This window comes from Orbicella franksi, chromosome 8, assembly GCF_964199315.1.
Source record: "Orbicella franksi chromosome 8, jaOrbFran1.1, whole genome shotgun sequence".
Classification (NCBI taxonomy): Eukaryota; Metazoa; Cnidaria; class Anthozoa; order Scleractinia; family Merulinidae; genus Orbicella; species Orbicella franksi.
Genome location: NC_138152.1, coordinates 6,922,146 through 6,934,549, shown reverse-complemented (window position 1 = coordinate 6,934,549; position 12,404 = coordinate 6,922,146). Strand labels below are relative to the sequence as shown.

At 38.0% G+C, this 12,404-nt stretch overlaps 2 protein-coding genes across 5 annotated transcripts in view; one reads left to right on the top strand and one right to left on the bottom strand.

Annotated features, from left to right (window-relative positions):
- On the bottom strand, nt 1–3,564 carry LOC145494494 (uncharacterized). Its single transcript, XM_081473960.1, has 4 exons — nt 3,110–3,564; nt 1,945–2,270; nt 965–1,213; nt 1–308 (listed from the first exon to the last, which is right to left on the bottom strand). Exons 1-4 carry the CDS (start codon nt 3,562–3,564, stop codon nt 28–30), a joined length of 1,311 nt encoding a protein of 436 aa, XP_081330086.1. The 3' UTR covers nt 1–27.
- Nucleotides 3,565–3,710: 146 nt separating this feature from the next.
- Nucleotides 3,711–12,404, top strand: part of LOC145494495 (methyltransferase HEMK2-like) — a 14,693-nt gene continuing 5,999 nt past the window's right edge. The window contains exons 1-7 of one of the 4 annotated variants that reach the window (XM_081473965.1): nt 3,711–3,857; nt 3,933–4,019; nt 6,089–6,179; nt 6,716–6,799; nt 6,875–6,928; nt 7,664–7,751; nt 8,219–8,352. In XM_081473965.1, coding sequence (XP_081330091.1) covers nt 3,727–3,857; nt 3,933–4,019; nt 6,089–6,179; nt 6,716–6,799; nt 6,875–6,928; nt 7,664–7,751; nt 8,219–8,349 — 666 coding nt within the window. In that variant the 5' untranslated portion in view covers nt 3,711–3,726 and the 3' untranslated portion in view covers nt 8,350–8,352. Of the gene's footprint in view, nt 3,858–3,932; nt 4,020–6,088; nt 6,180–6,715; nt 6,800–6,874; nt 6,929–7,663; nt 7,752–8,218; nt 12,055–12,404 lie in introns of those variants that run through there. The other 3 variants (XM_081473963.1, XM_081473966.1, XM_081473961.1) reach the window with 3 other exon arrangements.

Below are 12,404 nucleotides of genomic sequence, written 5' to 3'. Positions count from 1 at the left end.
CTATATCTATCTATCTAGCAACAAAACCTATGTATCAGTTGCTTCATACAGGAAGTCTCCCTTGGCTTCACCATAATGAACAACATAAGATGGAAGAATGTGATGAGAGTTAAAAATAACAAGCTCTTTCCCATCAGGGGAGGTGTGAGAGTCATGCCCCATCTCCAGGGGCTCTCCATGAATCAAATTGGTGCATCGGTAAACCTTTCCTGGCAACACCTGGCACAGAAGGAGCTTTGATGCACCTCGGATGTAGGTCATTGAATACGAGGGATACTCGCTGAAGTACACTCCTCTGCCATAATATCCTAGCAATGGAATATTACAAAAAATCTTGGTCAATAAATATATCTTATAAGTTGTTTTGGTGTGTAGTATCGCTGCATATTTTTACGAGTTGTGCCATATTTTGACAAGCCCATAGGGCGAGTCAAAACACAAACAACAAGTAAAAATATAAAGCGATACTACACCCCAAAACACCTAATAAGAGATTTAATATCCAACTGCTGTAGTCAATAAATTTATCAGTGAAAGAGGGAGAGTGTGACAGTTTTGCGTGCGCACGCTGACCTGTCCAGCAAACAGATTTTCAACTGTTCAAATAACTGTACAATATCGCTGTATACTTGTACTGTTATTTGGACGGTATTTCCTGCAGGTGGATAATAATTCAAAACAACCTGAATCAACAATGATGTGTCTCGAGTTTTATGCATTTTAAGAATTTGCATTTCAAAGCTTTCCTTTTTTTTAATTTTTAATTATACATGGCCCCACTAGATGTTAATTAAATTTTACCATGTCTAAATAAAGCTGATTGATTGATTGTTCTGTCATGATAATGAACACAGTGTTAAAAAAGAGTGATAGCAAAGTTCATTTTAAACCAAAATTCAAGATGTTTTTTCATCTGTGTCTTTTCATATTCTGTGACTCTTCTGTAGGAAACTTATAGTCTTACCTGTATCTGTGGCATGTTCAAAATTTTCTTCACCAGGAACTCTAAACCCTGTGTTACAAATAGAATGAATGTTGTTCTCTTTTGTTCCATGGAATGCCAATACTGGATATGACATCTTTTCTCCTCGCACTTTCTTAAGCTTCTGCCGCGCTTTCTGGAATCTTCTCATCAACACTGGATTGACAACATATTCAACCTTGGTGATGCGATACTTATCAGTTGTATCAACAAGCCTGTAGAATTGGGACTCTACAAAATAAATCAAAATAAGTTAAAAGACAAAAACTAACTGTAAATCTGAGATCACAAATTATGTTATTGGAACATAGAGAATACCTTACATTCTATCACAATGAAGAAAATTGAAGGTAATCTTGTCACATGCATTTGTGATTTACAAGTTCACTGAGTCGCCAAAAAAAAAAAAGATTTTGTATTTCTATATTTTCCAAGCATACATTTGTAACCTCAAGAAAGAGAGGAAGTGTATCCAGAGGTGCAAAAGGAGGAGGGGAGAGGGGGGGGGGGGGGTAAAGTGAAAATGAACCCTTCAGGGTGCAAGCAGCTTGAGTGAAACATTTCCAGCCCTTTTGGCCCCATAAATTTTAGCAACAAATTCTACCTCACCATGTAAGAATACTCATCAGCTGAAGACAGTATAGTGCCTTATATTTTTAGAAATAACTCCAACAAGGGGAAAGAAGATTACACTGAGTTTAAGTGATGACTTCTGTGGGGTTGGCACACACCACTTGTGACTTCCACTGAGGGGAAACCCACCCACTCCTCATGAGAGGCTTTCTCCAAATGACAAGGGAGGCAGAGGAGAGAGAGTCTGGCAACGAGGTTGAGTCGCCTCCCAAAAGGGGACAATGCATCGGGGTTAGCACATTTCTAACCTCCCAAATACAGCTGTTGAGGGGGAAATTATTGAGACAAGGTCAGTAGACCATAATAAAAGAACACATCTAAACATTTACCTGCAAGGCGAAAATGCATCTGAGCTGCTGACCCTTCTTTAAATTCTCTCTCGGCAAAAAGAGGAAAATAACACAAGTCATCCTTATCCAAAGCTTCTTTTTCTCCATCAACCATCAGCTGACCTCTTTCCAACTGTGAGTGAACTCGTCTGAGTTCTTTGTTCTTTTCTTCAATGATGCCTAAAGTTTTATCGAGTTCCTTCTTTAAAAGATCTTTCATTTCAAAGGCCCTTCTGATGAGCTCCCGACGCTCAGCTTCTGACAAAAGAGAATAGCATTTCACAATGCTGGGGCCGCGGCTCAGGACCGTGTCATCTCGTGACAGTCTGCAAGACAGGTTATTAAATTTGCTCTCAATATCTAGATTCTCATTTATTTATTTATTACAATTTAATGGCAATTAAAATCTAAGTCTAAAGGCATACACAAACAAGCAAAGCCATAAGGATAATCTGTAAAAGAGTGGAACACTCCATGCAAGACAGATCACCATGTAGCTAATCTAAATAAGTTATCATGTAATAAAAGTCAAGAGAAAAAAATAAAAGAATATTAATAAATATGAATATGAATATTAATTAAAAAATCTAGCAGACAGGTTGCGAGAAGTTAGGATCTGATCATCTCAGGAAATACTCTAAGGATGATAAAATGCATGAAAAGCTAAAAGAAATTTGAATGGAGACCTAATCACAATGGAATTATGACCATCTGTTCTAGGCAATGCAAGGGGAGCGGAATTGTTAAAAAATACTCTTAGCGCTAATGCGCGTCACTAATCAGTTGCGTGACGCCGCGTCACGATTTTAATAAATGGTATCTTGGTAGTTCAGTTAATAAGTTAAGTGCCTAACTATTGTGATGCAAAATTGATATTAAAAACAGATGCACTAGTCGACAAGGGTATTTGTTTTTCATCAATCAATGATATGAATTTTCAACTGCGGCGAAAAACAAAATCAAAAGGTCTCTTTCTCAAGGAATATTACTATTTATAGACTTCTTTTTTAAAAAATGTTCCTTGCCTGAATAAATAACAAATCGCGTGTTACTGCAGACGGCTAACTCGTGTGAAAATCACATTACGAATTTTCCGCTCTATTTAACACAAAAGCATGCTTGCTTTTTATTTGATTTGCACGTTGATCAAAACAGCGGTACTTACTGAGATCCCAAACTATCGCTGGCAAGTCGGTCTTCATGCGTTTTTGCTGTGACGGATCCCTTATCTTCGCCATCTTCCGATTCGCTGTCACAGTAGTCATCGAAAACAGGTTGTGTGCTTTCCACGTCAAAGTACGGTAATTCCACAACTTCGCATTCATTTTCTTCGCAGCTTTCTCCCTCTTTGTTGTTATTTTCATCTCCATCGCCCTTTGCAGTCGGGTGCCAGAATTCTGCGAAGTGAATCAAATCTGTCTGACTGCACTTTTCACCATGTTTACACACCGGAAGTTGCTCATTTCCCGCGTGGAGCGCGGGTTCTGTTTTCACGACGTGTTTATCGCTGCATTTTTCCCCATTGTGCAGATATTCCCTAGAAATTGCAGATTTCTCATCGGAAGTGCTATTTTCTTTAGTATCGTTGTCCGTTTTAAAACGTTTTAGTTCTGGTTCCATTCTGAACTACAGTCGAACAAACAAAGAACACCTGGGGTGCTGAGCGCATTAAGACTAAGCACTAGTTTGACTCCAGGTTTCAGACTTACCCGACAACCTCACGGACAACATGGCGATCAAGGTGAAGCGCGAAAGTTAAATTTTAAGTCTTACGGTTTTACAATGTCGTTTCCGACCCCTTCGTTTTCTCACTTAAACCAAGAAGATTACCAAAATGTTTATGAGCCGGCCGAGGATACATTTCTCATGATGGATGCCGTAGAGAAAGATGCAGAGTCTTTGAAAGAAAGAAGGTGAGCTTACAAAAATTTCATCGACACCTTGCAGGACAGAATGAAGTTTTAGCCTTTGATCCGTTTTGTACGCAGGCCACTTTTGTGCGTGGAGGTAGGCAGTGGATCTGGTGCTGTGATAACATTTTTGGCTTCTATTTTGGGACCATTTTGCTATTACATGTGAGTCAATTTAATGTGTCCACTTCCGTAGTTTCTTCAGGACGTAACATGTCGATTATTTCGATAGTTGATAAAAATCGATCATTGTCGATCGTTGTCGATGCTAATTAATCGACAAATATCGGAAGTAGATAAAAGTCCATCACACAATTTATTGTGATTATCGACTTTGTTCGATTATGATCGATTTTGATCGATTTCAATCAACAAGTATCGGAAATACAAAAAACGATGTATGGCGTAGGCATACGTAGGTTGTGGAGTGGTGCAACAGTCACAGATGCAAGGAGAAGCAAGGGGCATACAAACCCGACGAATACACCTAGCGGGGAGGGAGGAGAGTTGTAGCAGCTTGTATTTGTCAAATGTTGAACTGAATAAAAACACTGATGAAATAAAATGCCAATTTACTTTACGTTACCTCTTAATTACTTTGCTGGCCTCGATTTTTCCCCGCATCTAGTCTAAACTTTGGCCCATTCTGCCCCCCGAAGAAACACGACTTCGAGTTCCCAGGATCTCTCATCTCCCCTGCCTAGAGAGACTCTGGGAACTAGGTTGGTTCGAGTTATGTTATAGATTGTGATTTAGTTCAGCTGAAACTGTTAATCGATCATTTCTCAAGGTAATTTAAACATTCTATTCTGTAATGAATAACAGACCACTTGGTTGTTCAGGTTTTTATTTAAGTTTATTGTCATACAGATTTACTTTAGAGCTGTTTACACTCGGTGTAAAAAAAGTCATTGGAGCTATTATTGGTTTGGTTGAATTTTGTAGCTGATTGAAACATTTGTCTGCATTTTTGTCAATAAAATCGATAATCAGTTGAAAACCTTGTGATTATCGACTTTTATCGACAAACTTAACTTGTCGAGTGACATTTATCGACAAATATCGAGTACTATTGACTTATCAACTACGTTTTCGATGATCGACTTTGATCGACATGTTACGTCCTGTTTCTTAATTAAGCCTATGAGTTATCCTCAATTTCTTGTCGCCATTATAGCCATGCATAAAGCTGTAATGCATTCATTTGATGTAAATGCTCCATGTAATAGAAATTATGCATATTGGAAAGAAGGGGAAATGGTAAACTCCCTCTTTGAGATGCACCAGCAGGGAGTCATGGTAGTTGAATTCATCACCTTGGACATTCTTGTCCCCAGAGGCTGCACTCCTTTTGGTGAGCACCAAGAATCGTGACCTTTGGCCTAGTCCAACACTGGAAGTCCGTGATTCATGGACTTCCCGTTACTCTGTACATGCTCAGAGTCAAGTCTGACAAATCTGATTGGCTCAAAAAATTGGACCTTCCCTGAGGTCTTGACTCTTGGTGCTGACCAAAAGGAGCACAGCCTCTGGAGACGAGAATGCACCTTGGACTGAATACAACTACCATGATTCCCTGCAGGCACGTCTCATAGAGGGAATTGACCATTGCAATTTTCTGTATGATTCTTTTCATGGCCAACGCACTGGCAGTGGGAAGGAAGTTGTGGAGGGGGGGGGGGGGGAGGGAGGGAGGGGGAGAAGGTGATTTTGTCACAAAACTTAATTTTGACAATTTTGCATTTCATGAACCAGATCTTAGAAATACACACTCCACAGACCATACCTCAACTTCGATTCATATCTAAGTCATCCCACTGCCATATTCTTATAACTCAACTTATCAGTTTCTTTTTGTTTATTTTAAGTAATTTCTATAAAGGTAAACGTTCAAAACATAGTTAACAGAGGGGAATGGTTGTGAAACTCAACAAAGTTCTTTGTTGTATGTTTTTGTGCTCTTTTTTGGCCTTGACCGTACACAAAACACAACAGTTGTTCACTACTGACCAAGGAACTAACCAATAGAAATGTTTTGATTGTAACGTAACTCATACATATTGTATGAACGCAAAACAAAAGAAAAGATTGTGCACACTTGGGGACCTTCCAACATAAATCTTGCGATCTTTGTTTGGTCCTTTGAGGTTAATGCCTGGTTTCATAACCATTCCCCTATTTTCAAAAGGGGTGATATTGAAGTTAATATTTTTTTACTGTCTCAATTCTCCCAGAGCTACAGATATAAACCCCATTGCTGCCCAGTGTACATCACAAACAGCAAAGCAAAATGGAGTGAATGTTTCCTGTGTTGTGACAGACCTGGTGAGTGGTAGTTTATCAAGACTAGTGCTATCCTGGAAAAAAATCTGATAGTGAAAATAGTCTTTTTATAAGAAACATAAAGACCCCTTTCATTCTAGCTTTCAAACACTAAAACATTGTCGATGTAAGTTGAATCATAATCTTAAAGTTTCGATATATTCTGTCCATATTGTTGTAGAACTTCTGAATTGCATATTACGGGTATTGTGACATTGTTAATTTCATGCTTTGTGTTATTTATGATGGTCTCAGCCAGACATAAAGACATCTTCACTCAATCATTTAATATCTAATACTGATATTTGAAAAACTCAAAATCTAGAAATCTGACCAATCGCTTTATGATGGAATTGTATAGCAAATAGATCTTGAGTACATGTATTATTTAGACAAATCTCCTAGAAATTCTTTAGGCAAGATATTTGCAGGGCTCTTGAGACTTGGAGAAAAGGTCTATAGATACAGAAAATATATTCAAGACTTAACCTACACACAATGGCGATACTGAAAATAATCGGGACTATTTAATTTTCCAGGTTGAATGCATTGTGCCTCACATTTTGGGAAAAGTTGATGTTTTGATTTTCAACCCACCGTATGTTGTTACGGAGTCTGAAGAGGTAAGAACAGAATATCTTCTCATGAAATTTTTCTCGATTTCTTAAATTTATATTCAGTATTTTCTGGTTTGTCAGGTTGGCAGTCACAACATCGAGGCATCATGGGCAGGAGGAAAGCAAGGAAGGGAGGTATGGATAAAATATTATTTTATGTCTTGTTATATTCCAGTTGTTTTGTTTCACTGTTTGCCTGAAATTCTGACTGGATTTTAGATTATAATTTCATTTTCTTCTGCTGCTTATGGTTTTTCAACAGCTTACAACAACAACAACATCAAGAACAACCATTAATTTGCCTAGAACAAAATAAAAGAATATTAAATATAATTCACACAAGGCAAGGAATAAAATTTACTTTAAGTAATAGTTAGCCAAAAAACGAACCAGAATAGTTATCTTAATAGCATTAGTTTTATGTCAGTCACATGTATGAAAAAATACGAGTCAGTCACCAACAGGATTCAAACCCATAACCTGTCACACACCAGGCAGGTGCTCTATCCACCAAGCTGCAGAGAGACTCTTGGGGGTCTAGGCCATTAACTAGGTCATAATAATTTTATTATAAACACGCATCCTGCATTAACAATTTTGGAATTACGCAGGGGAATGCGGTGAGTTTCAAGTTTTAACTAATTTATAAAGTGACACCGCCACATGAAAGATCACAGTGAGATTGGTCAAGTGACCAAGTTTGATGCTCTCAGGGTAAACAGAGACAAGTTAGCCACCTTGAGACATGGTTGAAAATCTATACAAATGTGTCTAATTTTGAGACAGCGTCCCTCCAAATCATTTAAATTCTGCCTTCCTTGTCTGCAGGTTTGTTTGCGAAAACTAAATTTGGTTTTAATTAATGTGTAGGTGATGGATCGTCTGTTTCCTCTTGTTTCCAGTCTTCTATCCAGCTCAGGGTGTTTTTACCTTGTGACTGTAGCAGAAAATAAACCAGGTATGGTTTTTTTTAAGCTCTTTTTTTCTGAGGATGAATATCCCACACAGTGAAACTTATTTTCTGGACTGGGTGTGATTGGTGTTACAAATCAATGAGCTTGCTCATTTACTACCACAGGGAACCCACACTAACAACAGGACAACCAACAGGGCGTAATCACTTACACAACCATTGTAGTAATATATGTCACAACCAACCAAGTTTCTTGTAGGATGTGGCCCTCTTTGTATTGATGCCGTTTGCTATGGTCTCAGGTATTCCTCCTCAATTAGCCTGTCTAAGAATATTTTTGTTTATTTCCCTCTTTTGTTTAATGATTCCCTATTAAAGATCTTTTGCACTTTCTTGCTTACTATTCTGTTCACCTCTAAATACCTCCATGTCACCTGACGTCTTTTCTTTGAATTTTCTAACCCTGGTACCAAGTGAGTTATATAATTACCATTTTCTTTAATTTCCTTCAGATGAGATCATTAGTTTGTTAGACTCGTTTGGATTGTGCGGTGATGTTATACTGTCAAGAAGAGCCGGCAGGGAGAGACTTTCTATTCTCAAGTTTATCAAAAGATCAGAAGTGAATAACTCTAACAGATAACAAGTAGGTCAGATTTTGTTACGAGAAACCATTGCATACTTCCCTTATACCTTAATCCACTGTCTTGTCAGACTTTCAACACTGGTGGAAATGACCAAACAACTTGTGGGATGCGCTAAACAGCTAAGCTCGCCCATTTCAACGTACTGAAGAACTGTCAAGTCTAAAACATCTGTCCTTGATGCAGTTTTTGACAGTTTTAAGAGCTTTTTCAGCCTTGTACTATTTTTTCCACACTGTTTTGGTAACAGCCATATTCTTGTCTCAGGTAGAAGAACCTGTCGGCAGAGGCTGCCTTTTTTTTTCAAGTGTTTGTGTTTGCTTCTGGGTTGTTTCACAATGGGACGTTCCATTTTTTATCCATACCCCCCCCCCCTCCTTATGGGGGGCATATTTTAGTATGGTCCTATTGGGCCCTGTCGGAATCTGCATTTTTCCCCATAACTGGGGGATTCGGAAACAGCATTTAGAGGTAAACGATCCCATCGGAATCGCTAAAGTATTAAGCCTGAATCATTAAGCTTTTTCCTGTATAAATTGAGGGGCCCTGTCGGAATCAGCATTTTTTATATCGGGATGAAACAGCATTGGGCCCCTAGGAAAAATGGGAATTATATAAAGCAGCCCTATAGGAATCGTTGAAATTGAATTTAGGACCTGTCGGAATAAGCATTTACCGAATTCGAGTCCTGTCGGAATCTGCCCCTCCACCGGGAGATGCGGAAAATTTTTTTGGAACGTTCCAATATTAAAGCAAAGAAAAATGTCGCCTTTGTTGACATTGCTAGACAAGACCGTAAATGAAAAGAATAACCATGTCTGAATGACCTTGTTTAATTGACCAATGAGAATACTGAAAGCTAGTGACGTCAAAGGCGAATCGTGGGCGCACGCTAAACCAATCATATTGCGTACTTCTAATTCATTTTCAAAGTCATACAAAAATCGCTCTCTGGAGAATTATTTGTAAAGGAGAATTTATCTCAAACTTTCTCGAGTGCCATCAGCACTGTGTAAACAGGAAGTGGTGACTGTGTTAACAAGCTGTGTTTACAAAGCCTTTAGATATAATGACTTCACAATTAGAAGCCGTGTTATGTCCCCGATCAACAAATCTTTATGAGAGGAAGTTTCACTTATGCTTTCGGAAGTACGATAATTATGTTTGTTCCAGTTTTGCGGTATCTCATCTTGAACTTGTCAAACACCAACGACGTATTTTTGTTTCTTTTCTAAAGACAGCGGAAATTTGAATCAAATTTCGAAACAGCTAAAACGGAACGTCAAGCTGTCGAGAGCTCGATAATCAGTGGAAGCGGACTGCAAACAAAGAACTGCAAAGAGTACAATTTTGTAGTCATCTTCTATAACTTTAGGAAACGTCAGAATATATTGTCCGACAGTGTTATGTCGCGTAGTAAGGAGAAGATAACATTCTTGTTTTCCCCTTCTTAGCCCTGTAGAAAAACCAGTGAATAGACACTTCTGGTTTACCAAGTGTCGATAATAGGAAAATTTGAAAACGCATCTTTACTTCTACGGTTCGGCCTACCGTGCACACTAATCCGTCACGAAAACGGAACTTTTCCGAAACGCTCTTCAAACGGAAGGAATCTGAAAACGCCCGGTTTTCGTTTTCGCGTGGACGGAAAACATTTTGAAAACGGAGCTTCTCGAAAACGATGTGACGTCACGATTATCATTTAATTTCCCTGTTCGAGTTTTCCTTAAACATAAATCCAAAATAAGCGATGATTATAGCGTTTTAAAATTTTTCCGGCGTAGCGTGGACGAAAAAAAAAAATTTGATGCGTTTTCGGAGCGAAACCTTTGTTTTCAAATTCCTCCGGTGTTGTGTGAACGGGGCTTAGACGCGTTCAGAATTGAAGGGGTACTGAAATATATTACAGCTCAAAGTTATAAACCCACGTTTTTTTTTTTTTTACCAACACTACAATGCTTTACAGAAGTGTGTAAAGGTTTGACATTTTTAGAAGAAAGAACACTAAGAAAAGGACACTAAAATATAGAAAAAGTGAAGAAATAGAAATCATTGATATTATATTTTAGGATAAAAACTAGCGCTTAAAAGCGACGTCTCGAGCTCTGTGAGATCATTTTATTTTAATTTTGCGTATTTACATTTTATTTTAATCGCTTTTCAAATTCTCATCTCTTCATTTTACTCTTATACGCAAAATTTTATTACTTTTTAAACTAGAAAATTATCTCAGAGGGATCGAGTCGTCGTTTTTTATCACTATTTTTCATCCTAAAATGTAGTTCGAAGAAACTGCTTATTAGAATTGTTATTATAGTACTGAATATGCCTTTTTGCTTTTCCTAGATCAGCTTAAGTCGTGCTTTGAACAGCGCTAACATCTGATGCTGTATGAAGTCTACGAGAACGATTAATACAGCACTCTTCCGAGAACGACGGTTCCTGTTTCGTTTAGAAAATAACCTACAGAAAATATTTCTCACGCTTTTTATAAACTTACAGAAACCTCGTCAGCGTACTTACGGATCTTGTGGATCCTTCGGTTGTAATGTTCGTGAACCGCCCGAAAAGTTTCCGATTTGTGTCTGTACCAATCAAGATCAACACGACAACACTCCGACAGTTGTCACGTAGACTGTTTTTTGGTTTAGCAAAGTGGTGCTTCACTGACCGACAAGTAAGCAATTGCGGGCTCGGGAGATTTTCAGCCCTAAGCCAAGAATAAGACTTGGTCTTTTTTATATTTTTTATCGATTTAGTTCTTGCACTTTCGTAACCGTTAATTTCCAAACAACGATCGAGTTTTGTAGAAACTGGATTTTTCTGCGTTCAAGTTCGATTTATTGAATTCATTTGCGGGAAACGATATCACAAAGTAAGAAACTGCCAGAGGTCGTTGCTGCTAAAATTTCCCACCCGAACATGAGTTTTAATGAGGAATAAAAGGAAAAGATTTTCGCGCCTGCCAAAATAGTTATAACAAAAGAACATATGTTTTCTTGCTTTCTATAAATGAAGTAAATTGAACATTTTTGATTTATTTGCAGCGGCTTAAAAACAAAAAGGTTTATATAGAAACACCCCATGAGGTATCTTTCAGCAAAATTAAATCGAACGTGACTTAACTTCAAATTAGCTTTGGGAGGCCAACGACCTTCTTAATGCAAATTTAGAATTTTAATGGCTAGTTGGATAAAATGTTGCATGTTTGGTTTTTTTTTTGGCGGGCAAGATAAATATTAATCTTCAATCAAGTCTTGTTTGGTGAAATATTGTTCGAATTACCGAATTTGGATGATGTAGGAAGTATTAGATTAATGTGTATTTCGCAGCCGTTAAAATATTGTTTACATTTCCTTGTGTTGCAAATGTCGGTTTAATAGAACTGCGTTGCTAGTTTACATAAAAAGTGTCCTTTTATCACGTTCTGTCAGTCGGTGATTTTCCAGTGAATGTCAAATCGTCACGTCCTCGATATAGCACTTGCAACCACAAGCCTCGCGTTTCGCGTTTTTGTTGTCAAATGGCTTCTTTGGTTAACCATTTCTGTTTTATTTACTGATTTTGCGGCCGTTTGTGTAATTTTACGCGACTTGAGGGAACGAATTTCTGAAAAGTGGGCAGAAAAATTAACTGGCTGTATTAATCTGTCTTTTAACGCTAACTCGACGAAATAATTGTGATCGGCCGGCTTCAACCCAACGGTAGGTTTTAGTTTTTTTCTCTTCCTTTCTCAATAAGAATGTAATTTTGAAGAAGAAACGTTGCCTCGCGTCGAATTTAACAGTTTTCTTTTTCCATTTTACAAACATACGACTAACTTGAACCCTAAATGATGTACGTTTTGCTGAAACCATTTTTACCCGGTTTATTAATTCTTTCGCGTTTGCGGAGATGTAAATTGAATTTGAACTGAAAATCTGGCTCTAACACAGTGTTCAAAGTTCAAATCCCAGAAAATGAGGAATATTGGACCTTGAGGCATGTAGTTGAAGATAAAACGCGAAGTGTTTTCATTTCTCAGTTTTGATTTGTGGTGTACGCTATTTTTCCC